Source organism: Crocuta crocuta, unplaced genomic scaffold, assembly GCF_008692635.1.
Source record: "Crocuta crocuta isolate KB4526 unplaced genomic scaffold, BGI_CrCroc_1.0 scaffold267, whole genome shotgun sequence".
NCBI lineage: Eukaryota > Metazoa > Chordata > Mammalia > Carnivora > Hyaenidae > Crocuta > Crocuta crocuta.
Genome location: NW_027531899.1, coordinates 2859172 through 2878197, shown reverse-complemented (window position 1 = coordinate 2878197; position 19026 = coordinate 2859172). Strand labels below are relative to the sequence as shown.

Genomic DNA, 19026 nt, shown 5'->3' with positions numbered 1-19026 from the left:
CCCCCCCGAAGGGCCTGGCCAGCTAGTCCCGCTGAGAGTCCCGCTGCACACCCTAGCAGTCTCTCACCGCGATCACTCAGGCAGTGCGCGCCCCACGCCTGCGCATTGAGCTCAGGCGGGGACTCCCATAAACACGCGCGGCGCGGCCTTCTGGCTAGCGGATCCCGGCCGCGGAATCCACGAACCGAGCGGAGGATTAGTAGACTGGGCCTCCTAGCGTCCCGGCCGGCCAGCCGCAGGCTTCCTAGTGTTGGACTACATTTCCCAGAGCCACAACGTCCCCAATGCGGCTTCACTTCCGTTTGTTCGCGCGATCTGAGGGCCTCGCGTGGGGAGGGCAGCGTCTGGTGGAGGAACTTGGCCCGGCTCCCGTTGGGCGGGCGAACCCGAAATCGGGGCTTGGACCCCAGGCGCCAGATCGTGGATCCTGAACTGCACCTTCTGTTGAGGTGAGGATGTACGGCATGCCGGGGCGGAAGCGTCAGTGGAATTGCGTGTGTGGCGGTCTCCTGCTGTTTTGTGCCTGGTACTCGTATGGGCAAATGGATGTGTGCGGTTGTGGTTTTGTGTATAAGCGTTTGCGTGAGTGCGAGTTGCGACTCTGAGTAATGCTGCTGTGACAGTGTATTTGTGACCGCGTGCTTCCCTGACGGGGAATATGCCGTGTGACAGTGTGATTGTGTGTATACCTCTTGTGGGACTGGGGATTTGTGACTTTGAGCTGTGCTACAAGGCTATTGTGACAGGGTGTTTGGATGGACTTGGGTCACTTTGAGGTTATGTATGCGACGTGTATTTTGTGTATTACTGGGGTTTGCTTGTGGCTTTAAGGTGTTACGAGAGTGTTACTGTGACAGCGGTGTTTGTGACCACTTGTTTTCCTTGACCTGGTGCTTGGTTGTGTTTTTCTGTCTGAAGTGTATGCCATAAGTGTGAGTGTGTGACCGAGTGTGCCGCTTTTCATGACTGTGAAGAGAGTAAAAGTGATGCTGTGAAAGGGTGTTTGGGGCCATGGGTATCCCTCGTAGGGTGCTTGGATGTGCTTGAGTGTGTGTATGCTCTATATGATTAGATTTTAAGACAAAAGGTGGTCTGAGGATATAACATTAATTTGGCAGTTGTGACTCTGGCCGCGTGATCGTGTGTGACTTTGTCTAGTCGTTAATAAATTTTATAGCCTGTGACCTTATGGGAGTTTAGTGAGGTACAGAGATAAATTTGGGTTTTTGCATTTTTGGGGTTCATTCTGAGGCTGTCTGCCTTTGTATCATGAGTCCCTTGTGGCTTTTCCTTAAAGAACTTGACTTCTTTCTCTTACCTCAGTGATCCCCTCACCCCCACCCCGCCACCTCCCATTCACACATGGCCTATATTGCTTCATTTCTGTATTCATCCTTAGTTCACAGTGGGATTGTAGATGTAGGTTCCCTGCGGCTTCCAGGTGTCCTCTCACCTTGTAACTTTGAGGATATTGAATGTAGAAGAATGACAGGAAGTAAGGAAGTCAGAAATTTGAGCCTTTGAATGAAGACTGTGAGTTATTTCTAAGCCACAGCAGATAGCACCTTCAAAACAGGCCATTTGGAAATGCAATGGAGTTCCAGAAATGGGAGTACTTCTAGAGAATGTACTAAAGGAGCCAGTCACACACGTTAGAGCCTGTAACACTTCACTCTATCTCCAGTGGACAGTTTTGAATCCAGAAATAAATTTTAGCCCAAGACCGCTGTGATCTTGGACCTTCTTTCTGATACAGAAAGTTCTAGTCTTCTTCTGATTTTCCTCCACGTTAAATGAGGGGTAAATTGTGGGTGGGTGGATAAGAGAGTGTAGTTTGATTTAGAGTATATCCTAAGAAAGGCTAAGTATCTCATGATTCCTTTTTCTTTTCCTGAGAGTAGAGTCCAGAAGAGGAAAAGATGGCTGTTATACATTCAGAAGCAAAGTCCAAGGTGAGTAGATGTTTCCTCTTAGTTTCCTGAAATGCTTTTATTTTTTCAAGATGTAGAAGTGTTTTTCCTTTTAAAATTTCCTAGTTAAGCTTTCTCAAATGACGGAGGTGGCAAGGCAATTTTCTGTAGATTGGGAGCAGGGAATATGTGCAGTTAATTGTGATAGATACTTCCCAATGGTGGTTAAATTGAGGAAGTATAGATTTGATATTCATATATTTTGAAAAGAGATAATATTGTGTTATTTCTGACACAGCATTCTGGTTTTTTTTAAACTTTTTCTGTTTGTTAATTTTCAAACATACACAAATGTATAATGAACCATCTATAGGCCCAGCTCAAAAGTTACCACTTGCCAATCTTATTTATTCTGCCTTCAGTTCAAACTCCTGTCTAATTTGCCTTTTGATTTCTTCTGTGACTAATGGGTTATTTAGAAATATGTTAGTTTTTGGGTATTATGAGGCTTCCAGAGATCTTTTTGTTACTGATTTTTAATTTCATTCCATTAGAGAAATACAGTGTATGACTTGAATCCTTTAAAATTCATTAAGATTGGTTTTGTGACCCAAAATGTGTTGTCTGTCTTAGTAAATGTTTGGTGTGCACTTGGAAAGACTCTTCTGCTGTTGTTGGGTGGAGTGTTTCATAAATGTCAGCTAGGTAAGGTAGGTTGATAGTATTGCTTAAATACACTGTAACTTTACTGATTTTCTGTCTTGGATTTATTTCTTTCTCCTTGTAGTTTCTATGAGTTTGTGTTTCATGTATTTTGAAACTCTGTTATTAGATACATAGAAGTTTTAGGTAATATGTCCTAATGATGAATGGATCCCTTTATCCTTATGAAATGGTCTTCTTTATTCCTGGTAGTGTTGTTGCTCTGAGCGTCTACTTTTTCTGATACGTTTAAAAAAATTTTTTTTCCGTTTTATTTATTTTTGAGACAGAGAGAGACAGAGCACGAGCTGGGGAGGGGCAGAGAGAGAGAGGCAGACACAGAATCTGAAACAGACTCCAGGCTCTGAGCTGTCAGCACAGAGCCCGATGCAGGCCTCGAACCCATGGACTGCGAGCTCATGACCTGAGCTAAAGTTGGAAGCTTAACTGACTGAACCACCCGGGCGCCCCTACTTTGTCTGATATTTAATGTTGCCACTCCAGCTTTCTTTTTATTTGTGTTTTTATTTTTTTTATTTCTTTTTATTTATTTCTATTTCTATCCTTTTATGTAAAAATTTTTTTTGAATGTTTTTTATTTATTTTTGAGAGACAGAGCAGGGAAGGGTCAGAGAGAGAGGGTGACACAGAATCTGAAGACAGGCTCCAGGCTCTGAGCTGTCAGCACAGAGCCTGATGCAAGGCTCAAACCCATGAACTGTGAGATCATGACCTGAGCCAAAGTTGGACGCTTAACTGACTGAGCCACCCAGGCGCCCCATCCTTTTATTTTTTAACCTGTTTGTGTTCTGGTATTAGAGGACATTTCTTGTTGGCTGTATTCAGTTTTTATCCAGTTTGACAATTTCTGTCTTATAATTAAAGTACTTATACCATTTATATTTAGTGTGGTTATTGATGTTGTTTGGGTCAGATCCATTATCTTGTCCCATCTATTCCTTATTCTCTTTTCCTTTTCTGCCTTCTTTTGGATTGGGGGAGAGAGTTTCAAACTAACAATACCAATATTTTTACTAACCATCTGAATACAGAAAAACGATCAAGACTTCTTGGAGTTCAATAGGATATAACCTATCCTACAATTAGGCTCATTTGTTTCGTCTTGCTTATACTTTTAGTGATCCCCCCCCACTTTGATTTAATTTTATTTTAAAATTATATAAAATATTTACATATTTCCAAAATCAAAACTACAGAACAAGGTGAATTCAGAGAAGTCTGGTGTCCATTCCTGTCCCCTCCACCCTGTTTCCTTTTTCCTTCCATAGATAACTACCTGTACTTCTCTCTGGTTTATTCTTCTATTTTTCTTTTAAATGGTACATATTTATGTGTATGTGTTTGAATGTATATGTATTTAATTAAAAGGGAGTATTGTATGTATACTACACTACACCTTTTTCTTTCTCACATGTTTAATGTATTCTGGAGATCATTTTTAGCAGCCTAGAGAGATCTTTATTATTCTATTTTATAATTATCTATTCTTTTGTGCGGCTATAATAGTTTATTCACCCAATGTTCTTTTTTTTAAATTTTTATTAAAAATTTTTTAAACATTTATTCATTTTTGAGAGACAAAAAGAAGGCACAACTGGGGGAGGGGCAGAGAGAGAGGGAGACACAGAATCTATAGCAGTCTCCAGTCTCTGAGCTGTCAACACAGAGCCCGATGCAGGGCTTGAACCCACAAACTGTGAGACTGTGACCTTAGCTGATGTTGGACACTTAACCAAGTGAGCCACCAGGTGCCCCTATTCACCCAGTCTTCTGAGTGGGCATTTGGTTTTTGCCCCAATATTTTGCCATTATATAATATAGCAATCAATAACAGATTATATGATTTCTGTTTGTAAAGGTTTATCTTTCAAATTTCTAGAAGTGGCCTACTTTTAGTTTATTTTGATGTTTTTGACATAGATTATACCTGAAATTACCTCTTGAGTAATAATAAAATGGAAACATTTCCTTATTTTTCCCCTTCCCCATCTTTTTCTTCATTACCTCAGTTAAAAAAATCTTAGTTTATCTTTGTACTTTTTTCTCAGAATTTATTGAGATGTTTTTTAACTATTGTATGTCCTTTTTTTTTTTTTACTATATCATGTTATTTCCTTGTTTTCTGATATCAAGGTAGTACCTGTTTGTTGGTTTGACTTAGAAAATACAAAAAGAAATGAGAAAGAAAACAATTACTCCAAAAACCTCCTTTAGAATGAATCTTGGTTCATATTTGGAATCTATCCATCAAGTTTTTTTTTAACTTCTTGTTATAGAAAATTTCAAACATGTGTGAAGGTAAAAAGTATGGTGTAATGCATCTCCAAGTACTCTACCCACCACTGAGCTTCAACAAGTATCAGTTTATAGCTAATCATGCTTCATCTCTAGATCCCTCTCCCCACAAAAAAAAGGAATTATTTTTTTGATGTTTTATTTATTTCTGAGAGAGAGAGAGAAAGAGAGAGAACATGAGCAGGGGAGGGTCAGAGAGAGAGAGGGAGATACAGAATCTGAAACAGGCTTCAGGCTCTGAGATGGCTCTCAGCACAGAGCCTGATGCAGGGCTCAAACCCACGAACCATGAGATCATGACCTGAGCCAAAGTTGGACGCTTAATCGACTGAGCCACCCAGGCGCCACAAAAAGGAGTTATTTTGAAGTAAATTACAGATACGCAGTTTCATCCACAAATATTTTAATGTATGTTTCTAAAAGATAAGAACTTTTTATTTAAAGAATATAACCACAGTATCATCACTAGTTAAAAAAAAAATCCTTGATACTTTCTTAATGCTGTGAAATAGCCAGTCAGTATTCAGATTTCTTCCATTGTCCATAAATATGTATTAGAATTAAGATCCAAACAATGCCTGTTTAGTCTGTTTAGTGCAATAGTGTGATATGTTTCTTAATCTTTCTTTCTCTTTTCTTGCAGTTTGTCCTAGTAACAGAGTTTTCTTATAAAGTTACCCATATTCTGGATTTTGTTGGTTACTTATGTGTTGTGTGATTCAACATGTTCCTGTATTTCTTCTAAACTAGTATTTAATTCTAGAGGCATGATCAAGTTTTTTTTGTGGTTTTGCTTGTTTGCTTTGCACTAATCCTTTATACATAATGGTGCATATGTCTGTGACATGGTGCATAACATTTGGTTGTTTTCCTTTATGTGATATTGGTAGCCATTGATTGGTTTTTCTTAGAATTTATTATTTTATCAAGAGTTGTAAAATGATACTGTAATTCTATTTTTTCTTCTGCAATTATTAGCTAAAATACTTCTGTAAAGGGATCCTCTCATCAGTGTGTTGGTTACTCTGAAGTATAACTTATGTAAAAAAAATTAGGATAAAAGCTTGATTTTTCTCATTTTTCAACATCTTTGAAAGTTCATCCTATGTTTTCCATTTAAATTATTATTATATGGGGCGCCTGGGTGGCTCAGTCAGTTAAGCGTTTGACTGTTCATTTTGGCTCAGATCATGATGATGATTCCTGTGTTCAAGCCCTGCGTCAGGCTCCATGCTAACAGTGCAGAGCCTGCTTGGGATTCTCTCTCCTTCCCTCTCTTGGCTCCCCACCACTCGTATTCTCTCTCTCTCTTTTTCAAAATAAATAAATAAACTGTAAAAGAATTATTATTATGAATTTGTGGATTTAATTATATTTGACATGTTTCACTCCATAGCAATTATTGTTCTTTTTCATACTCCGATTGTTAATCTTTGGCCTATGGGAGACTGTGATTTGGTTCCTTTTGAATTCTCTGGTCCTGGTCCCTGAAATGGCAGAAGCCTTTTGTCTGGTACTCCATTGGTAGTGAAATGATTCCCTGCATCCGTGCTAATCCATTTGACCCCTACAGAGGGTCAAATGTTCCATGGGGGAAAATAGAACAGTGGGAGAGCCAGTGCTTTCTTTGGGTGCTTTCTTTACTAAGTGACTAGTAAGTAATTAAAAGCTTTACTGTTACTTTCATTTTGGCTTGTATCTTAGCTTTTCTCATAACTACCAGCTCAACTATTTTCAGCTCCCCTTTTGACAGTGAGTGTGGTATCAATTTTGTCAAGGTCTTGATAGTGTATATAAATCCTCTATATTGTTTACTGACTTGTTCTATTAGTTACTGAGAGAAAGATACTAAAATTTCCAAAACTGATTGTGGATCTGTCCATTTCTTCCTTTAGTTAGTTTTTGCTTCATATATTTTGATGCTTTATTAAATCTGTACACCTTTAGGATTTCTGTCTTCTTAATGAATTTGTCCTCTTTTTGTTTTATATACTCTTTGTCTTGATCTTTGTTTTCTCTTATGTTAATACAGCTACACAGGCTTTCCTATGCTTACTATTTGTATGGTATATCTTCCTCCACCATTTTACTTTTCTCTCTTTTTTTTAAGTTTTTATTTAAATTCCAGTTAGTTAAGGGGCGCCTGGGTGGCTTAGTCGGTTAAGCGTCCGACTTTCGCTTAGGTCATGATCTTGCGGTTCGTGGGTTCGAGCCCCGCGTCGGGCTCTGTGCTGACTGCCACCTCAGAGCCTGGAGCCTGTTTCAGTCTGTGACTCCCTCTCTCTCTGACCCTCCCCTGCTCACGCTGTCTCTCTCTCTCTCCTAGAAATAAATAAAACATTTTAAAAAAAAGATACATTTAAATTCCAGTTAGTTAAGATACAGTGTAATATTACTTTCAGGTGTACAGTATAGTGATTCTGCACTTCCATACAAGACCCAATGCTCATCTCAGCAAGTGCATTCCTTAATCTCCATCACCTGTGTTACCAATCCTCCCATCCACCTCACCTCTGGTAACCATCAGTTTGTTCTCTACAGTTAAGAGTCTGTTTCTTGGTTTGCCTGCCTCTTCTTTTCCCCCTTTGTTTATTTGTTTTGTTTCTTAAATTCTACATATAGTGAAATCTTATGGTATTTGTCTTTCTTGGACCCTCTAGCTCCATCTATGTTGTTGCGATTACAAGATTTCATTCTTTTTATGGCTGAGTAATATTCCATTGTGTGTGTAAACCCACACACACACTACATCCTCTTTATCCATTCATTATCAGTTAGTGGATACTTGGGCTGTGTCTATAATTTGGCTATTGTTGATAGTGCTACTATAAACATCAGGGTGCGTATATCCTTTTGAATTAGTATAATTTTTTTTCAAATTTGTATTTTTGTATTCTTTGGATAAATACCTAGTAGTGCAATTGCTGGATCCTAGGGTGGTCCAATTTTTAACTTTTTGAGGACTCTCCATAGTATTTTCCACAGTGGCTGCACCAGTTTGCATTCCCACCAACAGTGCACAGGGTTCCCCTTTCACCACATACTCACCAGTACTTGTTGATTTTAGCCATTCTGACAGATGTGAGGTGATATCTCATTGTGGTTTTGATTTGTATTTCCCTGATGATCAGTGATTTGAGCATCTTTTCATGTGTCTGTTGTCTTATATTAGTACAGGTATGTAGGTTTTCTTATGCTTAGTATTTATATGGTATATCTTCCTCCACAATTTTACTTCCAACTCATTTATGTCTTTATACTTAAAGTACATTTCTTATAAAGAGCATATAGTTGGAATTTGATTTTTTTCCTTATCTTGACATTGTTCATTGGTGTGGTTGGACTATTGACCTTTAAGGTAATTACAATTTAGTTTATCCCTGCTGGGGACAGGAGCTCCCTTATATATATATATATCTTAAAAAGTGCTTGGCACTTTTACAGTTAGTTACTTAAGTTTCGTTGTTTCTTTAGCTTTGTGCTGAAGTTATAATTTTTCATCTTCTCTGATGTATTTTTTGTTGTTTTTTAAAAAAATTTTAATGTTTTATTTATTTCTGAGAGAGAGAGACAGCATGAGCAGGGGAGGGTCAGAGAGAGAGAGAGATACAGAATCCGAAACAGGCTCCAGGCTCTGAGCTGGCTGTCAGCACAGAGCCCGACGTGGGGCTCGAACCCATGAACCGTGAGATCATGACCTGAGCCAAAATCAGACACTTACCCGACTGAGCCACCCAGGCGCCCCAGTGTATTTTTGGTTGTTAAGATGGTCACAATTTTCTATTGAGCTTTCCACATGTGGAAGAAGTAGAATTTATAATTAAATGTTTATCAGATACCTACATCGTTGACTCTTGGTAGGGGCAGTGGTTCTCCTTAGAGAATGTTTTAGAACAAAATCTGGATGCTTTTGAATATTAAAATAAATGAGTGTGAAGTCCTCTGGCTTTTGAAGGACTGAAGCCATGGGTCTTGATTATAAGATAGAGAACTTTTCTAAAAAGGGATAGATGGTAAATACTTTAAGCCTTATGGGCCATATGGTCTCTGTTGCAGTTACTCAGTTCTGCCACTGTAGTGTGAAAGTAGCTAAAGACAATTTATAAACAAATGAGTGTAGATGTGTTCCCGTAAAATTTATTTACAAAAATAGTTGGTGGGCTGTAGTTTGCTAACTTAATCTAGATGTTCTGCAATACACAGCAAATAGTTTTCTGTGACCTATAAAATGAAGACCATTGCTACAGAAAAGAACGTGTTTATAATTAACTGGGTCTAGAACTTCTCACATAATGCATTATTTTTGCATAATTTTTACAGACTGTTGAATACATCTATGTTGCTGTTATTGCATGGGTTTTACTATTAGCTAGATCTTCCAGGAATGACCAAGAAATGATTGTATTTTGTTTTATTCAGAAATTTATCAATATTTTTTAAGCACTTAAAAAGTCACAGCACTGATGGCAACACCACTTGTGATATTTTCCTTACCAGTATTACCTACTTGTAGAAGCTTGCATTTGTAGATAGTGAATTTTATTGATTCTATACACACACATGAACATGTCACACACACATACACACACACACACACACACACACGTAGAGTGCTTATTTCAAAATGTCAAATGTAAATAAAAGATGTCAACATTACTTAGTTGAAGACTTCTGGGGAAGATGCTAGAGTCAGAGGACCCTAAGCTTACCTCCTCCCACAGATACTAGTAGATAATACCCACATCAGTGTAAATAATACACAAAAGGACCTGAAGACTGGCAGAACAGACTCTCTACAGCTAAACGGAGAGAATAGGCCATATTGTTGAGGGTAGGAGGGTAGAGAGGCAATTGGGAGCTAAGTAGATATATGGGACTGTAAGAGGGAAGGACACTGCAGCAGGGGAAAAAAAAGACCCTCATACCAAGCACCTCCCACACAGGGACATGAATCCCCTTAACATTTGACTTTGAATGATCAGAAGGGCTAGGGCACCTGGGTGGCTCAGTCAGTTGGTTAAGCATCCAACTTTGGCGCAGGTCATGATTTTGCTGTTAGTGCGGAGCCTGCTTGGGATTCTCTGTCTCCTTCTCTCTCTGCCCCTCCCCCACTTGCATGCATGTGCGCATGCTCTCTCTTTCTCTCTCTGAAAAAACCCAAAACTTTAAAAATCATAGTGGCTAAATTTCATAAGTTCTTGGAAACAGTGGAGCTTAACACCTAGAACTTTTTTTTATTCTCAGTATTTTATTATTTCTGAGAGACAGACAGCATGAGCAGAGGAGGGTCAGAGAGAGAGGGAGATACAAAATCTGAAACAAGCTCCAAGGCTCTGAGCTACCTGTCAGCACAGAGCCCAACACGGGGCTCGAACCCATGAACTGTGAGATCATGACCTGAGCCAAAGTCACCGACTGAGCCACCCAGGCGCCCCAACACCTAGAACTTTAAAAATCACTAGGCTTGGCTCTGGGAGAGCTGGGAGGGTGAGAGGAAACTGAGTCCCTGCTCTTAAAGAGACAGCACAACAAACAGTCGCACAGAGACACAGCATAGAAGCAGTAGTTTAAAAATGCCTAGGATGTGATAGGGGATTTGTTTACTAATCTCAGAGTTTGTGCTGGAGAGGCAGGGATCATTGGGAGACATCTCCGAGAACAAAAAGGCTGGCAGGCACCAGTTTTCCTCCCTCACCACCCAGCCTAGACACACAGATACCTATGAGAGCCAGTACAGCACCAGTATTTGCTATAAAATTTGCTAACAGTGGCCCTGCCCCTGAACATTTCTATGGATCTGCCCTTTATAGACAGTCCTCTGTCCCAGGTCCCTTCCCGCAGCAGACCTGTGCAAACTTTGCAAATACCTTGCACCCAACACCTGCATTCTCCTGAGGACCTGCCCCTCCAACATGCCAGGCTGGAGCTTTTCCAAAAGTGGTGCCACAAGGTTGGCAGTGTGCAAGCAGCTCTGACATGAGCCAGCAGTTACTCCAGTGTAACTCCTGCCTGGGGGAGAGGGGAAGATAACCACATATACCAGTCCACCTGCAGCCCCAGTAGTGGGCTGGGGGCAGATATCTGGTCTGACTATAGGCCCTGCCCACCAATGAAAGCTTCTCAGGGGACAACATGGAATGTACCCTGCAGTTTGGTGCTACTGCATCTCTGGCAAATGCCCAGTGTGACTCAGCTTAAGCCCAGTGCAGCCCCAGACTGGCCCACAAACAGCACAGGGACCAGAATTTGTCCACAATAGATAGGAAGACATTGCAGACGACTGGACTGAAGGCAGAAGTGGCTCAGCCACAATACCAGGCCACATGCAACATAAATAAAAGACTCCTGAAGTGCCAGGCTCTGGTGAACAGGGGACATTGCACTGCAAGGCACTGTAGGACCTCTTCTTCATAAGGCACTACTTTTTTTTAAAATAAAAAACATTTTTTACATTTATTTATTTTTGAGAGACAGAGCACAGTGGGGGAGGGGGAGGAAGAGAATGAAACACAGAATATGAAGTAAGCTCCAGGCTCTCAGTTGTCAGCACAGAGCCCAGCGCGGGGCTTGAGCTCACAAACCGTGAGATCATGGCCTGAGCTGAAGTTGGACATTTAACCGACTGAGCCACCCAGGTGCCCCCATAAGGAACTACTTTTAAGATCAGGCGGTATAGCTGGCTTTCCTAAAACACAGAAACAGACATAGACAAAATGAAGAGACAGGGAAATGTGTCCCAAATGGAAGAACAACAGAATCACAGCAGGAGACCTAAATAAAATGGAGATAAATAATATATACCTGATAGAGAATTTAAAGTAAAGGTCATAAAGATACTCACTGCACTTGAGAAAAGAGTGGAGGACCTTGTGAGACACTTAACAAAGAAAAAAACATAAAAAGCCAATCAGATGAAGAACTCAATAACTGAAATTTAATATACATTAGATGGCATTAGTAGTAGGCTAGAGAAAACAGAAAAAAACAAAGGAGGGCAGAGTAGTGGAAAGCAATCAAGCTGAATAAGAGAGAGGAAAAATAATTTTAAAAATGAGAATAGTCTTAGAGAACTGAGTGAAACCATCAAGTATAATCACATTCACTTTATAAGCATCCCAGAAGGAGAAGAGAGAGCAAAGGAGGCAGAAAGTGTATTTGAAGAAATAATAGCAGAAACTTCCCAAATTTGGGAAAGGAAACAAATCCAGATCCAGGAGACACAGAGAACCTCCAACAAAATCAGCACAGGGAGGTCCACACCGAGACACATAGTAATTCAAATGACAAAAAGTAGTGATAAAGAGAAAATTCTAAAAGCAGCAAGAGAAAACAAAACGGTTACATACAAGGGAAAAAACCCATAAGGCCATCAGCTTATTTTTCAGCAGAAGCTTTGCAGGCTAGAAGGGAATGCCATGATATACATAGAGTGCTGAAAGAAAACCCTACAGTTAAGAATACTCTGGCAGAACTATCATTCAGAATAGAAGAAGAGTTAAAGAGTTTCTCAGAAAAAAAGTAAAAGAAATTCATGACCACTAAACCTGCCCTACATAGAACATTAAAGGAGACTCTTGGAGTGGAAAGGAAATACCATAAGTGGGAATAGGAAAGTAGAAAGAACAAAAGCAGTAAAATTTAGTATATCTATAAAAATCAGTCAAGGGATTCACAAAAGAAACGGATGTAAAGTATGACACCATATACCTAAAATACAGAGAGAAGGAGGAGTAAAGAATGGGTTCAAACTTAAACAACTATCAACTTAATATAGACCACTATATGCAGAAGATGTTATACACAAACTTAATTATAACCCAAATAGAAAACCAGTAATAGATATGCAAAAAATAAAGAGGAAGGAATCTAAGTATATCACTAAAGAAACCTGATGAGAGAAGAAAGGAATAGAGAAGACCTACAAAAACAGCCATTAAACAAGTAACAAAATGGCAATAGGGACACATTTATCAGTAATTACTTTGAATGTATGTGGTCTAAATGCAACAATCAAAAGGCATAGCGTGACAGAATGGATAAAAACCAAGACCCATCTATATGTTGCATACAGGAGACTCATTTCAGATCTAAAGACACATGCAGATTGAAAGTGAGCATATAGAAAAGCAGTTGTCATGTAAATGGAAGTGAAAAGAATGTTGGGGTAGGAATACTTATATCAGACAAAATAGACATTAAAATAACAAAGACTGTAACAGGAGACAAAGCACATTATCTAATGATAAAAAGAAGAACTCAACAAGAATATATACCAATTGTAAATACTCATGCACCAAACATGAAGCACCTAAATATATAAAGCATCTAATAACAAACATAAAGGATCCAATAACAAACATAAAGGAAGGAAGTAATTGATAGTAATAGGAGTAATAATAGGAGACTTTACCATTCCATTTACATCAATAGACAAATCATCCAAAAGAAAATCAATAAGTAAACCATGGCTTTGAAAGATGTATTAGACCAGATGGATCAAATGATATATTCAGAACATTCTATCCTAAAACAGCAGAATACACATTCTATTCAAGTGCACATGAACGTTCTCCAGAATAGATCACATATTAGGCAATAAAACAAGTCTCAACAGTGGTGTCTGCATGGCTGAGTTGGTGAAGTGTCCAACTTCAGCTCAGGTCATGATTCACCGTCGGTGAGTCTGAGCCCTCTGTTGGGCTCTGTGCTGATAGCTCAGAGCCTGGATCCTTCTTCAGATCCTATGTCTGCCTCTCTCTGCCCCTATCCTACTCATGCTCTGTCTTTCTCTGTCTCTCAAAAATGAATAAACGTTAAAAAAAAGTTTCAACAAATTCAAAAGATTGAAGTCATATCACGCGACTTTCCCAGACACAATGTTATTAAGCTAGATCAACCACAAAAAAAAAATCTGGAAAGAACACAAAATACATGGAGGTTAAATAACGTGCTACTAAGCAACGAATGGGTCAAGTAAGAAATCAAAGAGGAAATTAAAAAAATACATGGAGACAAATGAAAATGAAGACCCAATGATCCAAAATCTTTGGGATACAGCAAAAGCTGTTCTAAGGAGGAAGTTTATAGCAATACAGGCCTATCTCAAAGAGCAAAAAAATCTTAAATAAACAACTTACACCTAAAGCAGCTAGAAAAAGAACAAACAAAACCCCAAACCAGTAGAGGGAAGGAAATAAGAAAGATTAGAGCATAAATAAATGAAATAGAAACTTAAAAAAGAAATAGATTAATGAAGCCAGAAGCCGATTCTTTGAAAAGATCAACAAAATTAATAAACATTTAGGCAGACTAATCACAAAAGACAAAGAGAGAGGAATCTAAGTAAAATTAGAAATAAAGGAGGAGAAATAACTGACACCACAGAAATACAAAGGATTATAAGAGAATATTATGAAAAATTATATGACAACAAATTGGACAACCTAGAAGAAATTGGGGAATTTCTAGAAACATATAAACTACCAAAATTGAATCAGGAAAAATAGAAAATTTGAATAGCCTGGTTACTAGCAATGAAATTGAGTCAGTAATCAAAAAACTTGCAGCAGACAGAATTCCAGGACCAGATGGCTTCACAGGTGAATTCTACCAAACATTTATTAAAGAGTTAATACCATTTCTTCTCAAACTATTCCAAAAAACAGAAGATAAAGGAAAACTTCCTCATTACCTATGAGGCCAGCATTACCCTGAGACTAAAACCAGATAAAGATACCAGTAAGAAAGAGAAATACAGGCCAATATCTCTGTTGAACATAGATGTAAAATTCTTGAACACGGTACTAGCAAACTGCATCCAACAATACTTTAAAAAAAATCATTCACCTTAATCAGGTGGGATTTATTCCTGAGATGCAAAGGTTGTTAATTAGTGTCTTACATCACATCAACAAGAGAAAGGATAAAGCCATATGATCATTTCATGCATTTCAGTAAATGCAGAAAAAGCACTTGACAGAGTATATCCATTCATGATAAAAGCCCTCAACAAAGTAGTTTTAGAGAGAACAGTTCTCAAGATAATAAAGGCCATCTATGAAAAACCCATACTTAACATCATACTCAATGGAAAAAACTGGGAAACCCTAAGACCAGGAATAAGACAAAAATTTCCAGTCTCATGATGTTTTGTTTTGTTTTGTTTTATATGTTTATCCATTATGAGAGAGAGTGCAGGTGCATGGGGAAGAGACAGAGGGGGAGAGAGAGAATCCCAAGCAGCCTCCATGCTGTCAGTGCACAGCCTGAAGGGCTCGATCTCGTGAACCATGAGATCATGACCTGAGCTGAAATCAAGAGTCAGATGCTTAACCTACTGAGCCACCCAGGTGCCCTCACTCTTACCACTTTTATTCAACATAGTACTAAAAGGCCTAGCCATAGTAATCAGACAATAAAAAGAAATGAAAGACATCTAAATCAGTAAGGAAGCAGTAAATCTTTCACTATTTGCAGATGACATCATATTATATATTTAAAACTCAAAAGACTCCACCAAAAAACTACTAGAACTGATAAATTAATTCACTAAGTTCACAGGATACAAAATCAATATACAGAAATCCATTGCATTTAAACAGCACAACAAAGGGCGTGTGGGTGGCTCAGTCAGTTAAGAGTCTGACTTTGGCTCAAGTCATGAACTCATGATTTGTGGGTTCAAGCTCTGCATCAGGCTCTCTGCTGTCAGCACAGAGCCTGCTTCAGATACTCTGTATCCCTCTCTCTTTATCCCTCCCTCCCTCTCTCTCTCAAAAATAAATGAACATTAAACAAAACAGCAGAAAGAAAAGTTAAGAGATCAATCCTGGGGAGGGGGCACCTGGGTGGCTCAGTCAGCCAAGCATCTGACTCTTGATTTCAGCTCAGGTCATGATCTCACAATTCATGGGTTTTGGCCCCTACCTCGGTCTCCATGTTGATAGTGCAGAACCTCCTTGGATTCTCTGTCTCTGTCTCTGTCTCTGTCTCTCTCTCTCTCTCTCTGTCCCTCACTAGCTCACGTGCTCACTTTCTCAAAATAAAGAATAGAAAAGAATCCCATTTACAGTTGCACCAAAAAGAATAAAGTACTTAGGAATAAACCTAACCAAGGAGGTGACAGATCTGCATTCTGTAAACTTTATTTTTTTTATTTTTATTTTTTTTGTCATTTCATTCTTTTATTTTAAATTCCAGTATAATTAACATACAGTGTTATATTATTTTCAGGTATATGATATAATGATTCAACACTTTCATACATGACCCAGTGCTCATCACAAGTACCTCCTTAATTGCCATCACTTATTTAACCCATCCCCCACCCACATTATAGATAAGAATCTGTTTCTTGGTTTTTCTCTTTTTTTCTTTCCTATGCCCATTTTTTTGTTTCTTTTTTTTTTTTATTTTTTTAATGCTTTTTATTTATTTCTAGGAGAGAGAAAGACAGCGTGAGCAGGGGAGGGTCAGAGAGAGGGAGACACAGACTCTGAAACAGGCTCCAGGCTCTGAGCTGGTAGTCAGCACAGAGCCCGACGCGGGGCTCAAACCCACGAACCGCGAGATCATGACCTAAGCGAAAGTCGGACGCTTAACTGACTAAGCCACCCAGGCGCCCCTTTTTTGTTTGTTTCTTAAATGCATTCTGTAAACTTTAAAATAGATAAAAGATTAAAGAAATTGAAACTGCTAAAAAAAGAAAGAAATTTAAGACAACACAAATGTAAAGATATTCCATGCTCATGGATTGGAAGAACAAATATTGTTAAGATGTCCCTACCACCAAAGCAGTCTACAGATTTAATGCAATCTATGTCAAAATACCAACAGCATTTTTCACAGAACTAGAGCAGATAATCCTAAAATTCATATGGAACCACAGAAGCCCTCCATTAGCCAAAGCAGTCTTGAGGAAGAAGAACAAAGCTGGAGGTATCACAATTCCAGATTTCAAGGCATACTACAAAGTGGTAGTAATCAATATAGTGTGGTACTGGCACAAAAACAGATCGACGGAACAGAGTAGAGGGCTCAGGCATAAACCCACGATTATATGGTCAATTAGTCTTTCACAGAGGAGGCAAGAATATGCAATGGAAGAAGTCTCTTCAGCAAATGGTGTTTGAAAACCAAACAGCTACATACAAAAGAATGAAACTGGATCACTGTCTTACACCATACACAAAAATTTTAAAAAAATCAATTAAGAGTCTGAAGGTGAGATCTGAAACCATAAAAATCCTAGAAGATAACACAGACAGTAATTAGTCTGACATCAGCCATAGCAACACTTTTCTGGATAATGTCTCTTGAGGCAGAGGAAACAACAACAACAACAAAAACTATTGGGATTACTTCAAAATAAAAAGCTTTTGTACAGCAAAAGAAACACTCAACAAAACTAAAAGATGGCATACTGAATGGGGGAAGATAAAAAAAAAGAAGAATGGGACAAGGTATTTGCAAATGATATATCTGATAAAGGGGTAGTCTCCAAAAATGTATTAAAAAGTTATACAAATCAATAAAAGACCCCAATAATCCAATTAAAAAATAGGCAGAAGACATGAACAGACATTTTTTTCAAGGAAGACATACAGATGGCCACAGACATAAAGAGAGGCCCTGTATCACTCATCATCAGGGAAATGCAAGTTAAAACCACAATGAGATATTACCTCACACCTGTTAGAATGGCTAAATTAAAAAACACAAGAAACAACAAGTATTGGCAATGATATGGAGAAAAAGGAACCCTGGAGCACAGTTGGTGGGAATGCAGACTGGTGTAGCCACTCTGGGAAACAGTATGGAGGGTCTTCAGAAAGTTATGAATAGAACTACCCTATGATCCAGCAATTACACAACCAGTATTTACCCAAAGAATACCAAAACACTAATTCAAGGAGATACATACATCCCTATGTTTGTAGCAGCATTATTTACAATAGCCAAGATATTACCATATTATCCAGTAATTGCACTTCTGATAATTACCCAAAGAATATGAGAACGCTAATTTAAAAAGATATATGCACCCCTATGTTTATTGCAGTAATACAAACTATCCAAATTGTAGCCCAAGAGTTCATTGATAGATGAGTGGATAAAGAGGTGATATATATGTGTGTGTATATACACACACATATATACATAGATACATATACATGTGTACATACATACATGTATATATACATACATACACACACAATGGAATATTACCCAGTCATAAGAAAGAATGAACTATTGCCATTTACAGCAACATGAATGGATCTAAAGAGTATAATACTAAATGAAATTGGAGGAAGACAAATACTGTATAATTTCACTGATGTGAAGTCTAAGAAAGCAAACAAAGAAAGGAAAAAAGAGACAAACCAAGAAACAGGCTCTCAACTGTAGAAACAAACTGATGGTTACCAGAGGGATGGTCATGTGGGGTTATGTATGAAATAGGTGAAGGGGATTAAGAGTACACTTACCATGATGAGCACTGAGTAATGTATAGAATTGTTTAATCAATATATTGTACACCTGAAAGTAATAATAACACTGTGTATTAACTATACTGGAATTAAAAAAAATAGAACTTAAAAATGTGCATGGTTGAATATCATCATCTTAGAAGTCTGATTTGTTCATTTTAAGTAGTTGTAAGCATAAGCATTTAATTGTACCTTTTAATGTGTATAACTGTTGGTCATTATCTCTTTTTGGCATAAAGTATATAAATGTGTCATAATTTTTTTCAGAAATGGTAGAGAGGTTGTTGTAAATATTATCTTTTTGTATACAGAGAGCATTAAGTTTGATCAGAGTAACAACCACCACCTGTATGTCTCCCACTTAGTATCTTTTGGTGATAGAAGCAAGAGAAAGGAAGAAAAGAGCAACAAAGATAATTCTACCTTACTCATTTGGAACTTTGCAGAAAGCATGGTCTCATGGTTGGGTTTTCTTCTCTCCAGCTCTGCCTTTTGCAGACTCTCTGCTTTTCTAAGATAGGAATCCAGAGGAGGATTGATCATTTCTTGGAGTGCTAAAAATCATGGCTCAGGTAAATTGGTGTCTTTTTGTGCTCTCTTTAAGTAGT

At 38.4% G+C, this 19026-nt stretch overlaps 1 protein-coding gene across 3 annotated transcripts in view; it reads left to right on the top strand.

Moving 5' to 3' along the window:
• Nucleotides 1-316: 316 nt before the first annotated feature.
• LOC144239603 (uncharacterized) overlaps nt 317-19026 on the top strand; it is a 44108-nt gene continuing 25398 nt past the window's right edge. For 2 of the 3 annotated variants that reach the window (XM_077773697.1, XM_077773693.1), the window contains exons 1-2: nt 317-449; nt 1902-1952. Coding sequence is in view for 2 of the 3 variants with exons in the window: in XM_077773693.1 (XP_077629819.1) it covers nt 1920-1952 (33 nt within the window). In the remaining variant the exon portion in view is untranslated. Of the gene's footprint in view, nt 450-1901; nt 1953-18901; nt 18991-19026 lie in introns of all 3 variants that reach the window. The other variant, XM_077773694.1, reaches the window with a different exon arrangement.